This window comes from Acinonyx jubatus, chromosome D4 (assembly GCF_027475565.1).
Source record: "Acinonyx jubatus isolate Ajub_Pintada_27869175 chromosome D4, VMU_Ajub_asm_v1.0, whole genome shotgun sequence".
Taxonomy (NCBI): domain Eukaryota; kingdom Metazoa; phylum Chordata; class Mammalia; order Carnivora; family Felidae; genus Acinonyx; species Acinonyx jubatus.
Window position 1 is genome coordinate 74,484,813 of NC_069391.1, and position 19,350 is coordinate 74,504,162.

General features: G+C 37.1%; 1 protein-coding gene and 1 pseudogene across 8 annotated transcripts in view; one reads left to right on the top strand and one right to left on the bottom strand.

The window, feature by feature from the left end:
* The window catches only part of VPS13A (vacuolar protein sorting 13 homolog A), a 251,081-nt gene that overhangs the window by 164,171 nt on the left and 67,560 nt on the right, over nt 1-19,350 (bottom strand). For all 8 annotated transcript variants that reach the window (XR_008291251.1, XR_008291252.1, XR_003414530.2 and 5 more), the window contains one exon: nt 7,615-7,753. Coding sequence is in view for 5 of the 8 variants with exons in the window: in XM_027040998.2 (XP_026896799.1) it covers nt 7,615-7,753 (139 nt within the window). In the remaining 3 variants the exon portion in view is untranslated. The remainder of the gene's footprint in view (nt 1-7,614; nt 7,754-19,350) is intronic.
* LOC128312273 (thymosin beta-4-like) lies at nt 3,320-3,537 on the top strand (annotated as a pseudogene).

The following is a 19,350-nucleotide window of genomic DNA, read 5'->3' on the forward strand; positions in this document are numbered from 1 at the left end:
GAATTTTCTCTTTATCCTTGTAGTTTGCCAGTTTCACTATGATAGGTCATGCAGAAGATCGATTCAAGTTATGTCTGAAGGGAGTTCTCTGTGCCTCTTGGATTTCAATGCCTTTTTCCTTCCCCAGATCAGGGAAGTTCTCAGCTATGATTTGTTCAAGTACACCTTCAGCCCCTTTCTCTCTCTCTTCCTCTTCTGGAATTCCTATTATATGGATACTATTCCGTTTGATTGCATCATTTAGTTCTCTAATTCTCCCCTCATACTCCTGGATTTTTTTATCTTTTTCTCAGCTTCCTCTTTTTCCATAATTTTATCTTCTAATTCACCTATTCTCTCCTCTGCCTCTTCGATCCGTGCTATGGCTGCCTCCATTTTACTTTGCACCTCATTTACACCATTTTTTAGCTCATGACTATTTCTTGGTCCCTTGATCTCTGTAGCAACAGATTCTCTGCTGTCCTCTATGCTTTTTTCAAGCCCAGCAATTAATTTTATGACTATTATTCTAAGTTCCTGTTCCGTTATATTGCTTAAATCGGTTTTGATCGATTCGTTAGCTGTCGCTACTTCTTGGAGTTTCTTTTGAGGAGAATTCTTCCGTTTCGTCATTTTGGATAGTCCCTGGAGTAGCACGGAACTGCAAGGCACTTCCTCTGTGCTGTCTGGAGTAACTTGCATTGGTGGGCGGGGCCGCAATCAGACCTGATGTCTGCCCCCAGCCCACCGCTGGGGCCACAGTCAGACTGGTGTATACCTTATCTTCCCCTCTCCCAGGGGCAGGACTCACTGTGGAGTGGTGTGGCCCCTGTCTAGGCTACTGGCACACTGCCAGGCTTGTGGTGCTGCTTCGATGGGATCTGGAGTATTAGCCGAGGTGGATCCACAAGGTGCACAGGGGTAGGAGGGGTAGGCTTTGCTCACTTTGCCACTGGTGGTCCCCTGCAGGAGGGGTCCTGCAGCATCGGGAGGGAAGCAGACCCTTGGGAGGGATAGATCCACAGAAGCACAGCGTTGGTTGTTTGAGCGGTACAAGCAAATTTGGTGACGGGAACTGGTTCCCTTTGGAATTTCGGCTGGGGGATGGGAGAGGGAGATGGCGCTTAACCAGCGCCTTTGTTATCCGCCAAGCTGAGCTCTGTCTTCCAGGGCTCAACACCTCTCCCTCCCAGTGTCCTCTCGCCCTCCCTGCTCTCTGAGGGCAGAGCTGTTGACTTTTAACATTCCAGATGTTAAGTCCCACGGGCTGTCAGAACTCACGGAGCCCCAACCCTCCGCTTTTCCAAGCCAGACTTCGGGGGCTCTGCCTTGCCAGGTGGACTGCCCCTCCACCGCCCCGGCTCCCTCCCGCCAGTCCGTGTAGCGCGCACCGCCTCTCCGCCCTTCCTACCCTCTTCTGTCGGCCTCTCGTCTACGCCTGGCTCCAGAGAGTCTGTTCTGCTAGTCTTCTGGCAGTTTTCTGGGTTATTCAGGCAGATGTGGGTGGAATCTGAGCAATCAGCAGGACAGAGCCCAGTGTCCTCCTATGCTGCCATCTGCCCCTCTCCAGAGGTCCATCTTCTTGCTGTGGTCTCACTTGGCGTTTTCTCTGTACACATGCACCAATGATGTCCTTTTCTGTGTCCCAAATTCCACTTTGTATAAATATGCCAGACCGAATGGATTAAGGCCCACCCTAATGGCCTCATATTAACACTTTGAAGGCCTTATCTACAAATATAGTCACATTCTGAAGGAATAGGGTTAAGGTTTCAACATATGAATTCTGGGCGAACAAAAAGTAACAAAATATGTGAAGCAAATGTATGTTTCAATTACAGAAGAAAATGAAAATACTTAAAGACTTAAATAAATGAAAAGATATATCATGCTAATAGAAAGATTCAGTATTGTTAAAATGCCAATTCTTCCCAAATTGATAGTACAATAAAACCACTATCAAAATCCCAGCAGAATTTTCTTGTGGAAATTGAAAAGCTGATTCTAAAAGTTACATGAAAAAGTTAAGAACTAGTTGGAACTATCTGGGAAAAACAAGCAATTCAGATGTCACGCTATCTGATTTCAAGATTTACCACTGGTAACAGTATCGAAAAGAATAAAACACCTAGGAAAAAATTTAAACAAAGAGGTGAAAACATCTGTGCACTGGGAACTACAGAACACTGATGAAAGAAACTCAAGATATAAAGAGATGGAAAGATTTCATGCTCAGGGATTGCAAACAGTAATATTAAGTTCATACTACTCTGGGGCGCCTGGGTGGCTCAGTCAGTTAAACATCTGTCTCTTGGTTTCAACTCAAGTTATGGTCTCACAGTTTTGGGCTTGAACCCTGCATCGGACTCTGCACTCACAGCAAAGAGTCCATTTGGGATTCTCTTTCTCTCTCCCTCTCTCTGCCCCTCCACCAACTCCTCTTCCTTTCTCTCAAAATAAATCAATACATCAACTTAAAAAAAAGTTCACACTACTCAAAGCAATCTTCAGATTCAATGCAATCTCCATCAAAAGTCCAGAGGCATATTACACGCTAATAGACAAGAATAATGCTCACATTTGTATGACCCCAAATGGCCAAAGCAATCTTGAGAAGAACAAAGCTGGAGGCATTATACTTCCTAATTTCAAAATCTATACAGAACTATAGTAATCCAAACAGTATGGCACAAACATAAAAACAGACCCATAGATCAATGCAACAGACATGAGAGGCCAGGAATAAACCTTTGCCTGATGACCAATTTTTCGAAAAGGAGTGAAGAATATACAAGGAAAGGACAGTTTCTTTCAACAAATGGTGCTGGGAAAACTGGACAGTCACAGGCAAAAGAATAAAACTGGACTCCTACCTTATACACAAAATGAACTCAAAATGGATTGAAGACTTGAATGAAAAACCTGAAGCCATAAGCTTCTAAAAGAAAACACAGGCAGGTAAGCTCCTTGATAGCAGTCTTGGCAATGACTTTTTTAGATCTGATACCAAACCAAGGCAACAAAAGTGAAAATAAACATGTGGGACTAGCTCAAATTAAAAAGCTTCTGCACAGCAAAGGAAATGATCAACAAACAAAAGGCAATGAACTGAATGGGAGAAAATATATGCAAACAACATACCTGATACGGGATTAATATATAAAATATATAAAGAACTCATTCAACTCCGCAAAACAAACAATCCAATTTTAAAATGGGCAGAGGAAAGAAATGGACAGTTTTCCAAAGAAGACATACAGATGGTCAGCAGACACATGAAAAGATGCTCAACATCACTAATGGAAGTGCAAATCAAAACCATGATGAGTTATCACCTGACATGTCAGAATGGCTACCATCAAAAAGACGCACTACTGCACAGACCAGACTTCGCTTGAAGGCCATGCTCCACTTTCTCTGCAACTATGTCTGACAAACCCGGCATGGCTGTAATTGAGAAGTTCAATAAGCTGAAACTGAAGAAGACAAACATACGAGAGAAATCCACTGCCTTCAAAAGAAACAACTGAACAGGAGAAGCAAGCAGGTGAATCGTAATAAGGCATGTGCCGCCAATATGGACCGTACATTCTAGCAGCATTGACTTATTTTACTTCTTGTGGCTGTTGAACTTTTTAAGATGTAAAGTGGTTGGATCAAGTTTAAATGACCATCCTGCCCCTCTTCACATCAAAGAATGGAGAACTACTGACAATGAAGGCGCCTGCCTCTCCCATCTGGAGAGGGAGATGCAAAGAACTTCCATGTTGGTGAAGGAAGAAGTTGGGTGGAACAGAAGTGAAATCTAAAGTAAAAACCAAGCTGGTCCAGCGTGCCCTATAGGCTGTAAAATGCAGTTTAATCAGAGTGCCATATTTTGTTTAAATCACTGTAACTATTGGAATGCACATTTTGTAAAATATGCAAATACAGCTTTAAAACCTGAATAAAGAATAAAAGAACAATGGGTAAGAAGTATTGGAGACGACGTGGAGAAAAAGGAACTCCTATGCACCTGGTAGGAGTGTAAATTGGTGCAGCCACCACAGAAACAGTGGGAAGGTTCCTCAAAAAACTATGTGATCCAGCAATCTCACTTTCTCAGTTTTCCAAAAGAAATGAAAACAGGATGCCCAAGAGATATCTGCACTCCATGTTCACTGAGGTATTATTCACAATAGCCAAGATATGGGAAACTACCCAGTGTCCATCAAACAGATGAATGGATAAACACAAGATGTGTGCGTAATGTAACATTATTCAACTCTGAGAGAGAAGGAAGGGAATCCTGCCATTATGACAGCATGAATAGACCTTGAGGGCAGTATGCTAAATGAAGTAAGCTGGAAGGAGAAAGATACTGCCAAGTATCATTTATATGTGGAATTAACAACAAAAATGTCAGGCTCATGGCAACAGAGAATAGAGAAGTGGTTGCCAGAGGCTAAGGGGTAGAGGAAATAGGGAACAGCTAGTAAAAGGGTACAAACTTTCAGCTTTGAGAAGAATAAGGCTGAGGATCAAATGTAAAACATGGTGACTACTGTCGACAACCTGTACTGAGTAACAGAAGGCTGCTAAGAGAGTAGAACTTAATGTTCTCACCAAAAACAAGTATGTGAGGTAATGGATGTGTTCACTGACTATATAGGTGAAATGCTTTCACAACACACACATAGGTTAAACCACCACACTATACACATTAAAGATCGTATAATCTCATTAGTCAATTACACCTTAACAAAACAAATAAAAATTACAAAGAAAAAGAAATCTATTACAGGAAGTGAAAGGAATATCCAGCTTCAAGAGATGATGTTAGGACCTTTCAGACTCGTGACTGAAACTTTCTGAGACAAGCCAAACAAGCATCCATGAAGGGGTGATTCTTTGCTTAAAAAACTTTTCTTTACCTGACCTATGAAATCACTTCAAATTAAATTAAAACTCTTAGAAATGACCTAGTGTTTTGTACTCAACTTTCTTGAGAAACTTGGAAAAAGCAGAAAATAGAGTCTCTACTGATTAGGACATCATTTATATCGAAAGCAGCATGAAAACAGCAAAAACAAAGCCAGCTGTTGGGCTGTAGATTTGTTTAAAGAAAGAGAGGAAGAAAAAAAGAAACCTGAATTTAAAGTTTGGCTCTGCATGCTAAAGGCTACAAACTTTATGATCTTAGCAAAGTATTTAGCTTTTCTAGAGTCTATTTCCTGGGCAAAATAATGACTGTTAACACTTAACTTGCTGAATTGTGATAAGGGTTAAAGATAAAAATACACAGAAATATAGAGGTGGACTAGGGTTTGAACATAAGTAACAGATGACCTGACATATAGTATTCCTTAGCCAAGCATGTGGCCTGACACATAACAGAAACGCAGTATAAGACATATTACACAGTTATTCTCTGCCTATTTTTATATATGCATTTGATTTAAAAAGAATATCTAGTATAGATCCTATGTTTGATACCCTCTTGATATACAGATTAAGCCCAAGATATGGGAGACGGAGGAGTCCTCCCAGATGTTAAAGATAATGAAGAATGAACCTAACATTTATCTAAGTACTTTCTCTAAAACTTAGAAATGTTTAAGAAGAAAAAAACATGGGTGCCTGGGTGGATCAGTCAGTTAAGCGTCCAACTCTTGATCTCAGCTAAGGTCATGATCCCACAGTAATGGGACTGAGCCCCACACTGGGCTCCATGCTTAGCATGGAGCCTGCTTGGGACTCTCTCTCTCCCACCCTCTGCCCCTCTTCTGCTTATGCTCACTCTCTAAAAAATGAAAACAATATATAAGAAGCTAAAACTATAAAACTTCTAGACTATAACACAAGAAAAATCTTCTTGATCTTATATTAGGCAAAAATTTTACAGACATAAAAAGCTTCATCAGTATTCTTTTATTCATGTTTCTTATATTCCATAAAAGTATATACTGATGAAGTGGATTTCATCAAAATGTAAAAACTCTGCTCTTCAAGAGATTGTTAACAAAAAGCTCAGCAAGAGATTATGAAAAAAAATATTACAAAGCACTACAGTTTTTAGGGTATGGGACAACATGTCAGCAAATTACCCTTACATGGTTTGATGAAGTTAAGTTCCCTGTACCATTTTTACAACTTTTCTCTAAGTTTGAAATTATTTCAAAAGGAAAAAGTTAAATGTGGAAATAATTTTTAAAAGAGAAAAACATGAACACATCTTCATCTTGAAGTTTTCTTCATAAGAGGTAAGGTACATAATATAAAACATACAAATCATAAAAGAAAACCTAATAACTGAATAGTTGAAAGTAAAAGCTTTGGCATGCCAAAAATAAATGAATCAGATAATAAACAAGGAAACACATGTTCGTAAAAGACAAATAGCAACAATTTCCTTAAGTGGAAAACCACAACACAAAAGACATGAACACCAGTTTCCAAAAACAGAAAGTCAAACACCCAATAAACTTATGAACATAAGTCCTATGGTTACCTGTAAATGCAAATCAAAATCAAAATATAACGTTTTTTCATTTAATTGAATAAATTTTAAATTGTTAATACTTAAGACAAATGAGAACAGAGAAACACATTTACTGCTGGTGGGACTATAAATTAGTACTCAATTTAAAATTCGGCAAAGTTCATGAAAATGTAAAATTCACTGAGCAATGCCACTTGTAGGAATTTATCCAATGGATAAAAATACACAAAATATATGTACAAGGAAGTTGAAAACAGTGTATTTTAACTGTGAGCACTCATGTGAATACCCATGAAAAGGGGATCATGTTAGGCAAAGAATGGTACGTTCACACAATTCAATACTATATGGCTATAAAAAAGAAAAAGGTAGATCTGTATGTGCTAACGTGAAAATATCTCGAGGGTACATAATATATAATGGTGAAAAGAATACAAATTCAGAATGCTAAGTATAATAATCCAATTTATGTAAATTTTAAGAACCTGAGAGTGTGTATCTATATACATACATATATATATACATGTATATATACATATACATGTATATATATATACACACACACACATATACACACACACACACATACGTGTATATATATACACAGATATTTATACATAAGCATTCCACAGTACATGCCATAAACACTTCTGGACAAATACAGACATAGTGGTTAACAATGTTACCACCGAGGAGAGGGACTGCAAGCTGAAAAAGGGAAGAGAGGCAGACTTACCATGTAACTCTCTTTACTACATGCACCTTTTACTCTTTCATCATTTTCTCTTTTAAGATATAATTTTTTTTAACTTTTTTTTTAATGTTTGTTTATTTTTGAGACAGAGAGAGACACAGCATGAGCAGGGAAGGGGCAGAGAGAGAGGGAGACACAGAATGTGAAGCAGGCTCCAGGCTCTGAGCTGTCAGCAGAGAGCCCAACGCAGGGCTCGAACTCATGAGCTGTGAGTTCATGACCTGCGCCGAAGTCGGACGCTTAACCGAATGAGCCACCCAGGCGCCCCTTAAGATATAATTCTTAAAGGTCTATTCAAAATGAATTAAATTGTTTTACCCAAAAAATTCTGTGACTCTTACAAATACTTTTTGTTGAGTTATTTTAATTTGTACTTTTATCAGTTTTGCAAAAACATTACCTGAAATGGTTTGACAGGGGCATATGTTTCAGTTGCAGGTGTGGGTTTCGGAATGCTTTCGATCAATTCCAAAATCCCTTGCAGTTTTTTATCTGAGATTCGTAAAGAAATCAGTGGTAACTTTCCAAATATCTTGAATCTGTTTCAAAAAAAACAGTAATCATTATAAGGCAAACTTCATTCTGATTTAAGTGCACTAAAAAGACAAATGTTCCCCTTGAAATATGCAAAAGTAATAAAATGCAATTTTAAGCTCTAAAAATTACCCACAGTCCATATGACATATTATTCCCTAACCTCCACCCAAATTTGTTTTGCCTCATTGACCAGTCTCACTAGGTAAACTAACTTCAATATTTTGCAGCCGCTTATTTTCTAATGTTATTACGTTTATTATCCCTCTACTATTTGCCAAGGTCAGTTCACAATTACTAATTATTATTTATTACATTACAGACACTAAGGAAAGCACTGAAATACATTATCATACATACTCACCACCTATATGGTACACAACCTATTTTTGCTCTCTGCTACTTGTAAGTTCCCATATGCACAAAGTTCCTCTCAGGAAACTAATGCTTACCAAGTTCAAGTAACTACTAAAAGAGATTATGTATCTAAAATCATGTTTAAAAGTCAGACGTGACTGAAGAAAAGTTGCATGATCATAGTAAGTAGATGCATATGACAAAATCCAACACCTATCCATGAGAAAAAACTTTCAGTGAACTAGATGAAAGGAGAGCTTCCTCAATTTGATAAAAAAGATCTTCAAAAAAATCTACAGCTATCATCATATTTAATGGTAAGAAACTCCAAGTTTTCCCCACTAAGATTAGTTACAAAGCAAAGATGTCTCTCTGATCACTCCTTTCAATACTGTACTAGAAGTCTTTACCATGCAGTAAGACAACAAAATAAAAAGTATACAGATTGTGTTCACAGATGACATGATCATCTATACAGAAAATCTAAAAAGACTCCTACAGAACTAATAAGCCCTTATAACATGGTTGCAAAATACAAGGTTGGTATGCAGCAATCAATTGCTTTCTTACATACCAACAATGGACAAGTGGAATTTAAAAATTAAAAACAGGATCGTTTATATTAGCACCCAAAAAAGTAATACTTGGGTATAAATCTAACAAAATATATACAAGATCTATATTGGGGAAATTGTAAAACTTTGATGAGTGAAATCAGAAAAGAAATGAAGAAATAAAAAGATATTCCAGTTTACTTATGGATATTAAAACTCAGGGCACCTGAGTGGTTCAGTCAGTCAAGCATCCGACTTCAGCTCAAGTCATGATCTCACCCATCATGGGTTTGGGCCCCACACATAAGGCTCTATGCTAACAGCTCAGAGCCTGGAGCCCGTTTTGGATTCTGTCTGTCTGTCCCTCTCTCTCTCTCTCTCTCTCTCTCTCTCTCTCTCTCTCTCTCCCTCCCTCCCTCCCTCCCTCCCTCCCTCTCTCCCTCCCCTGCTCATGCTCTATCTCTCTCTCTCTCTCAAAAACAAACATTAAAGAATTTTTTTTAACTCAGTATTGTCAAGATGTTAGTTCTTCCCAAACTGATCTATGGATTCAATGCAATTAACATCAATATCCCAGCAAACTATTTAATAAATATTGACAAAATGACTCTAAGGAGAGGTAAAGGATCCAGAATAGTAAACATAATACTGAAGGAGAAGAACAAGGATGGAGGACTGACACTCCCAGACTTCAAGATTTACTATAAAGGTACAGTAAGACACTGATATTAGCCAAAGAAAAGACAAACAGATCACTGGAAGAGAATACAGAGCCTAGAGGTAGACTTCTATAAATAAAGTCCACTGATCTTTGACAAAGAAGTAAAGGCAATATAATGAAGCAAAGATATACTCTTCAAAAAATATAACAGAGATAACTAGAAAAATGTGCTAAGGCTGATGTCCAAGAGATTACTGTCTACTTTTTCTTTTAGGATTTTTACGGTTTTAGGTCTCATAATTGAGTCTAACTCACTTGGAGCTTATTGTTGGGTATGGTATAAGAAAGTGGTTCAATTTCATTCTTTTGCATGTAGGTGTTCAGTTTCCTCAGCATATTTTTTGAAGTGACTGTCCTTTCCTCATTTTATATTCTTGCTTCCTTTGTTATGGAGTAATTGACCATATAAGTATGGGTTTATTCCTGGGCACCCTATTCTGTTCCCTTGATCTATGTGTCTATTTCTGTGCCAGTACCATAGTGTTTTGATTATAGCTTTGAAGTATATCTTGAAACCTGAGACTATGATACCTCCAGTTTTATTCTTCTTTTTCAGACTGCTTTGGCTATTCAGGGTCTTTTGTGGTTCCTTACAAATTTTATAATTATTTGTTCTAGTTCAGTGAAAAATGCCATTGATATTTTGTTAGGGATTGCTCTAAATCTGTAATTTGTTTTGTTGTATAGACATTTAATGATAGCAATTCTTCCAATCCATGAGCATGGAACTCTTTCTACGTCTTGGTATCCTCATTTTCTTTCATCAATGATTATAGTTCTCAGAGTACAGGTCTTTCACTTCTTTGGTTATGTTTATTCTTAGGTATTTTATTCTTTTTGGTGCAACTGTGAATGAAATTGTTTTAATTTTTCTTTCTGCACTTTATTATTAGCATGTCAAAAGGCAACAGATTCCTATGTATTCATTTTATACCTACAAATTTACTGAATTCATTTACTCTAGTAATTTTTTTGGTGGAATCTTTAGGGTTTTGTGTGTAGTATCATGTGATTTGCAAATAAGGGTCACAGAAAAACTGATAGGAGATACCGAGATGTTTTATATACCTCTTACATGTACCCATGCCTTGCCTCCTTCATTAACAACATTCCCAACCAGAATGGTGTATGTTTGTTGAAACTAATGAAACTACACTGACAAATCAGAGTCACCAAAGTCCACTTCACATTACTGTTCACTCTTGGTGCTGTACATTCTGTGGGTTTGGTCAAATACATAATGACATGTATCAATCATATCATTTAGAGTATATCATCTAGAGTATTTTCACTGCCCTAAAATCCTTTGTCCTTCGACTATTCATCCCTCCCCTGTCAGCTTCAAGTCCCAGCAAGCGCTTTTCTTTTCACCGTGTCCCTATTTCTGCCTTTTCCACAATGCCATCTAGTTAAAACTACACATTATGTAGCCCTTTCAGATTGGCATCTTTCACTTTGTAATACGCATTTAAGGTTCCTCCATGTCTTTTCACAACTTGATAGCTTATTTCCTTTTAGCACTGAACAATATTTCAGTGTTTCATATGGCAGAGTTTATCTCTAACCTACTAAGTGACATCTTGGTTGCTTATAAGTTTGGGCTATAAAATTGAAATATAAAATTTAAGTGTATAAACTTTATGTAAAATTATGAATAAAGTTGCTACAAACATCTGTGTGCAGGTTTCTGTGGGGATGTAAGTTTAAACTCCTTGAAACCTAAAACCTTAAAATCCTAAAAAACAAAATAGACCATAATCTCTTGGACATCAGGCTTAGCAACATTTTTCTAGACATTTCTCCTCAAGCAAGTGAAATAAAAGCATAACTAAACTACTGGGACTACATCAAAATAAAAAGCTTCTGCACAGCAAAGGAAACCATCAACAAAATGGAAAGACAACCTACTCAACAGGAGAAGATATTTACAAATAATATATCCAATAAAAGGTTAATATCCAAAAGATATAAAGAATTTCTACAACTTAAAACCAAAAAACCCAAAAAATCTGATTTAAAAATTGGGCACAGGACCCGAATATTTTTCCAGTGAAGACATACAGATGGCCAACAGACATATAAAAATATGCTCATCACTAATCATGAGGGAAATGCAAATCAAAACCACAATATCACCTGACACCTGCCAGAACAACTAGCATAAAAAAGACAAATAACAAGTGTTGCTGAGGATCTGGAGAAAAAGAAATTTGCATGTAACGTTGGCAGGAATGTAAATTTAGACAGCCATTATGGAAAACAGTATGAAGTTTCCTCAAAAAATTAAAAACAGAAACACAGTAGTTCTACTGGTGGTTATTTACCCAAAGAGAATGAAAACACTAATTTGAAAAAAATACATTAATGTTTTTTGTGTTTATGTTTATTGTGGTATTATTTATAATAGCCGATAGAAGCATCCGAAAGGTCCATCAATAGATAAATGGATAAAGAAGACATATATACAATGGAATATTACTACACCATAAAAAAAAAAAGAACGAGATCTTGCCATTTGCAACATGGGAGGACTAAGGGCATAACACTAAGTGAAATAAGTCAAAGATAAATACCATACAATTTCAGTTACACGTAGAATCTAAAAAACAAAAAAACAGACACACAAATACAGAGAATAAAGTGATGGTTGCCAGGGGGAGAGGGTTAGGGATGGGCAAAATGGGTGAAGGGGAGCGGGATGTATAGGCTTCCGGTTCTGGAATGACTAAGTCATGGGGATAAAAGGTACAGCACAAGGAATATAGTCAAATAGTATTGTAATACTCTTGTACAGTGACAGAAAGTAGCTATACTTCTGGTGAGCACAGCACGTTTAGAGTTGTCAAATCGCTATGCTGTACACCTGAAACTAATGTAACCTTGTGTGTCAATGGCAACAATTTTTTCCGTGACTCTAAAACCGTTCTAAATAAAGTCTCTAAAATAATAATAGTTTAAAATGAGACGTATCAGGGGCGCCTGGGTGGCTCAGTTGGCTGAGTGTCCGACTTCGGCTCAGGTCATGATCTCACAGTTCATGAGCTCGAGCCCCGCGTCGGACTCTGTGCTGACACCTCGGAGCCTGGAGCCTGCTTTGGATTCTATGTCTCCCTCTCTCTCTGCCCCTCCCCCGCTCATGCTCGGTCTCTCTCTCAAAAATAAACATTTAAAAAAAATTTAAAAAATGAGACTTATCAAAACGAGAATAAGTTTTTATTCACCATTTTTATCCCTCTATCTTTTCTAAAACTTAACTTTTTCAATTCATACGCATGGCTGCTAAGGTTATCAGTTTAAAAACATATCTGCATTTCCTGAGAAAATTAGAAGCTTTCTTTTACTTTGTAATAGCTGAAATATTTGTAATTAGTTCCATATATCCTAGTTTAACTTAGGTAACCATTATAAATGTCTCATTATTATAACTCAACTTTTCAATTTCTTTATATATACCAGGTGTACAAGCTGAAAATGGGGGCACCAAAATACTATGTACTAAATAGTAGAGGACTTCCTTTTTATTTGCCTTAAATGTTTTAAGATCAAATTTCAAAGGATGCTGCCTAATACTTTTACAGTTCCAGGGTTTTATCATATTCACTTCAGACTGCTCCAGCTTACTAAATTAAAATCAAATGCTTCTCAGATTTGTTCTTTCTAAATCATTTAGTTTCTGCCTCTTATTATTGTAGCTGTCCTTCTCTGATCCTAACCTATAGCAATTTTAGTATCATTAGAATACTCGTTCAAATGACCTTCCCAGTATCTTTTCCGTTGTACTGGTCATGTTTGACTACAATGCGCTGGACTGGAAACTGGTAAAAGATGGCCAGGGGTTAACTCAGCCTGCTGCTTATTTTGATAAATTAAGTATTACTGACTGGAACATACCCGTGCCCGTTCATTACGTATGGTTTACGGCGGTGTTCACCCTAAAACAGCAGAGGTGAATTGTTATGACTAACAATATGGAATTCAAGCCTAAAATATTTACTATCTGTGCCTTTACAGAAACAATTTGCAACTGTTACATGCGACTGATCTCTCATGATCTTGCATTTCCTTTATCTATCTTTTTTTCTTTAAGTTTATTTATTTTAGGAGAGACAACGCATGTGCCCGCATGAGTGGGAGGAGGGGCAGAGAGAGAGAGGGGGAGAGAGAATCCCAAGCAGGATCCAGCACTGAGCATGGAGCCCCACATGGGGCTCGATCTCATGAACCCTGAGATCGTGACCTGAGCCAAAACTGAGTCTAAAACTTAACCGACTGAGCTACTCAGGTGCCCCAGATATAGGTGTTAATCGGTTATTTCGATTGCTTCTATGCTCTACATATTCCCTGCATTACAGGACATTAATTCTTCCTGATCATATACTGATAGAGCAACCCAATGCAAGTTCCTCAGCATAATATCAACTTCTTTTTCCTGGTACTCCCTAAATTTCTAGATTCAACCATACATTAAAAAAAAATATTTCAACTAAACTAAAAAGGAATCAATTCAAACTCATGTTTACAACAGAAAATCACATACATCTTTGTTTTTTACCACATACTGACAAACTTTACAAGAAATATTAAACAATAAATAGGCTGTGGGGCATCTGGGGAACAACTAGAGAACCTAAGCCTTGTATCTAATATCAGACTACACCTAGTGTTGGATTAGAAAAATCCACAATGTATAGAATGGCTTTTGTTCCTTCTGTCTTTCTTAAGCCAATTATTGACATCCCTCTGCCTTAAGACTCTCAGACTGTAGTTTGATTTCCTAGCAGAAGTCAAAGAGAACAAGATTCAGTATGCTACACAATGTTTGCTAGTAGACAGAGTCTTATTTTAAAAAGCAACAAAGAAGAGTATGGGTCTCTCTTTCACACGACAGGAGCAGGTAAGTAATAGCAGTCACGTCCACAGCAGTAGGAAAAAGCCAGGCTATCACTACTTACCTCTTTCCCCCTATACTTCCTTTCAGACACAAAGCCTGGGCACTACTTTAAGAGCATTCTCTTGTTGCCTCCCTTGTAACAATTCCCCTGGGACTGTTTGGTAGGCATTAGATGTGTCTTTAGTTAAACTATAAAATAGATTATCCGCCTGAGGTTTGCAAGGAAGAGGAAAAAGTACTGGCGGAAAGACAGGTGAAAGGACTGGTTACAGTCTAAAACTATTGAGGACTAAATCAGCTAACCAGTCCAGTCGAGTTCAACAGACTTCTCTACTTAGGATCCTGGGCCCAAAATTTCAGCTAACAGTAAAATATAAAGATCTCATTAAAGATCAAGGTATTTATATGATAAATGTAAAATCAAGTATCACTTATAATCTGATTACAACTCCACTCTTTATTTTCTATGGGATTTAAGACAAATGCATAAAAATAATTATAAATCTACATTAATAAGTACACAATATATAAAGACGTAATATGCGACATCAGTAACATAAAATGGGAGGGGTAGAGCAGTGAACAAGTAGAGTTTTTGTATACAATCGAAGTTGGTATCAATTTTAAATGGATTGTTATAACCTTGTGATGCTATATGTAATCTCCATAATAACAAATAATAAAATATCTATACAATATGCACACATGGAAAACAGAAGGGAATCAAACCATATCACAACAAAAAAGTCAACTAAATGAAAATGAAGTCAGTAAGAAAGGAAATAAGCAACAAAAAAGTTGTAGAATATATGGGAAGCAAATCTCAAAATGACAAAGTCCTTCCCCATCAATATTTACTTTAAATGTACATGGTTTAAGCTTCTCAATCCAAGATCTAAATTTAAAGAATGGATTTAAAAAATGGGATCCAACTGTCCGCCAGAGACTCAGCTTAGATCCAAGAGCACCACTAGTTTAAAAGTGAAAGAACAGAAAAAATATCCCATGTAAATAATAAATATAAGAAATCAGAAACCCCAAAACCCTAAATTGTGAAGAAATACAAAACCTAAAGAGATCTATAACTAGTATGGAGATTGAATCAATCAGTAATCAAAACTCTCCCAATAATGAAATGTCCACGATCAGAAGATCTCACTAGTGAATTCTAGCAAACACTTAAAAGAATTAATACAAATTTTTCTCAAACTCTTCCAAAAATTAAAGAGAAAGGAACACTTCCAAGCTCATTTTTAGGCCAGCCTTTTTCTGATACCAAATCTAGACAAAGACACAGTAAAACTATAGACCAATATCCCTTATGACCACTGATGCAAAAATCCTCAATAAAATTCTAGTAAACAAAACTCAACAGTACATTAAGAGGATTATACAGCATGACTCAGGTTTTATTTCTAGGATGCGTGGATGGTTCAACATACGAAAATATATCATTGTAATACACCACATTAATAAAATAAAGGAAAAAATTAAAAAAGTGTTTGAAAAAATTCCACACACTTCCATGATACAAACATCAAACAAATAAGGAATAGAAGAAAAAGAGAAAAAACTACTTCAATATAATAAAGGTCATATATGAAAAAACTCATAGCTAACATACTCAGTGGTAAAAAACCAAAAGCTTTTCCTCTTTGCTCAGGATAAAGGATGTCCACTTAAATCACTTCTTCTCAACACAGTACTGGAAATTCTAGCCAGAGTAATTAGTCAAGACAAAGAAATAAAAAGCACCCAAATTGAAAACAAAGAGTAAAACTGCCTTTGTTCAAAAATGAACATGTAGGGGCATCTGGGTGGCTCAGTCAGTTGAGCGTCCAACTTCGGCTCAGGTCATGATCTTGCAGTCTGTGAGTTCAAGCCCTGTGTCAGGCTCTGTGCTGACAGCTCAGAGCCTGCTTCGGATTCTGTGTCTCCCTCTCTCTCTGCCCCTCCCCCACTCATGCTCTGTCTCTGTCAAAAATAAACATTAAAAAAAAATTATAAAAACGAACATGTAGAAAATCCTAATAGTTACATGCATGCACACACAAAGTTAGAAATAAATGAATTCAGCAAAGTTGCAGAATATTAAAATCAACTCAGAAAAATCAATTGCTATAGAGTAACAATAAATATAATCCAAAAAAGATATTAAGAAAATTCCATTTAGAACACCATCAAAAAAAGAATAAACAACCAAGGAAGAAAAAGACAAACACTGACAACTACCAAAATGCTGCTGAAAGAAATTATAGAAGACACAAAGAAATGGAAAGACATGTCATGTTCATGGACTGGAAGATTTAATATCTTAAGATGTCATTACTCAAAGCAGTTACACATTCAATGCAATCCATATCAAACTCAAAGTGACATCTTTTATAACAACAGAAAATCTACCCTATAATTCATATGGAATCTCAAAGGAGCCTAAATAGCCAAAATAATCTAGAAAATGAACAAAGCTGGATGATTCATACTCCTGATTTCAAAACTTACCACAAAGCTAACAGTAATCACAACAGTGTGGCTCTGGCATAATAACAGAAATACAAAGGAAATAGAATGGAAAGCCCAGAAATAAATCCTCATATATATCATCAAATGGTTATTTTTCTTTTTTAATTTTTTTAACGTGTATTTAGTTTTGAGAGAGAGAGAGCGAGAGAGAGCGCGCAAGCATGCGCGAGCAGGGAAGGCACAAAGAGACAGGGAGACACAGAATCCGAAGCAGGCTTCAGGCTCTGAGCTGTCAGCAAAGAGCCTGACGTGGAGCTCGAACTCACAAACTGTTAAGATCATGACCTGAGCCAAAGTCAGAGGCCTAACTGACTGAGCCACTCAGGCACCCGTCAAATGTTTTTCAACAAAGACTATTCAATGGAAAAAGATCAGTCTTTTCAATAAATGGTACTGGGCAAATAAGATATGCAAAAGAAAGAAGCTGCGTCTATACCTTATACCATAGCCAAAAAACTCTAAGTGCATCAAAGACCTACACATGAAAGCTTCAAGTATAAAATATTTATAGAAAATATACAGAAGTTTCACGATGTTGAATTTCACACTAATTTCTTGGACATAACACCAAAAGCACAGGCAACAGATAAATGGGACCTTATCGAGTCGGTACTACCCGAAGCAATCTACATATTCAATGCAATCCCTATCAAGGTAACACCAGCATTCTTCACAGAACTTAAAAAAAAAACCCTAAGACTTATATGGAACCAGAAAAGACCCTGAATAACCAAAGCAATCCTGAAAAAGAAAACCAAAGCTGGAGGCATCATTAATTCCGGACTTCAAGCTAGATTACAAGCAGTAGTCATCGAGACAGTAGGGTACTGACACAAGAACAGACACACAGATCACTGGAAAAGAAGAGAGAACCCAGCAATGCACCCAAAGACATGTGGCCAACTAATCTTTGACAAAGCAGGAAAGAATATCCAATAGAAAAAAGATAGTCTCATCAGCAAATGGTGTTGGGAAAAGCGAACAGTGACACAGAGAGGAATGAACCTGGACCACTTTCTTACACCATACACAAAAATAAACTCAAAATGCATGAAAGACCTAAACGTAAGACAGGAAGCCCTCAAAATCCTAGAGGAGAAAACAGGCAACAACCTTTTAACCTCAGCCACAGCAACTTCTTACTTGCCATGTCTCCAGAGGCAAGGGAAACAAAAGCAAAAATGAACTATTGGGACCTCATCAAGATAAAAGGTTTCTGCAGGACGAAAGAAACAATCAGCAAAACTAAAAGGCAATGAACCAAATGGGAGAAGATATTTGCAAATGACACATCAGATAAGGGATTAGTATCTAAGACCTATTAAGAACTTACAAACTCAACACCCAAAAAACAAGTAATCCAGTGAAGAAATGGGTAAAAGACATCAATAGACAGTTTTCCAAAGAAGACATCCAGATGGTTAACCAACACATGAAAAAATGCTCAACATCACTCATCATCAGGGAAATACAAATCAAAACCACAATGAGATCCCACCCACACCTGAATGGGTGAAATTAACAACTCAGGAAACAATAGATGCTGGAGAGGATGCGGAGAAAGAGGAACCTCTTCGCACTGCCGGTGGGAATGCAAACTGGCACAGCCACTCTGGAAAATGGTATGGAGGTTTCTCACAAAGTTTTTAAAAAAACAGAATTACCCTATGACCCAGCAACTGCCCTAGTAGGTATTTACCCAAAGGATACAGGAGTACTGATTCAAAGGGGCACATGCACCCCAACGTTTATAGCAGTGCTTTCGACAACAGCCAAAGTATGGAAAGAGCCCAAATGTCCACTGACTGATGAATGGATAAAGATGTGGTATACATACACAATGGAGTATTACTTGGCAATCAAAAAGAATGAAATCTTACCATTTGCAACAACATGGATGGAACTAGAGTGTATTATGCTAAGCAAAATAAGTCCATCAAGAGAAAGACAAATAAATGATTTCACTCATATGTGGAATTTAAGATACAAAACAGATGAACACAGGGGAAGGGATGCAAAAATAATATAAAAACAGCGAGGGAGATAAATCATAAGACTTTAAATACAAAAAATAAACTGAAAGTTGCTGGTAGGGTGTTGAGTGGGGGGAAAGTGATAAAAGGGTGAGGGGCATTAAGGAGGACACTTGTTAGGATTAGCACTGGGTGTTATATGTAAGTGATAAATCACTGAATTCTATTCCTGAAATCATTATTACACTATACGTTAACTTGGATTTAAATTTAGAAAAAATTGGACTTTATATTTACAACTTTTGAGCAAAGGACACTCTTAAAAGAGTGATACGTAAGGCAAGCCAATCCACAAAACGAAAGAAAATATTTGCAAATCATCTTTCCAGTAAGGAGTTAGTATACAGAATGCATTTAAAAAACAAAACAAATCCCAATTATAGATGGGCAAAGGACTTGAATAAACATTTCTCCAATGAAATGCATAAACTGCCAAGAAATACCTGAAAATTACCTAATCAGTAATGATTAGAGAAATGCAACTCAAAACTATAATTAGATACTACTTCATACCTACTACAGA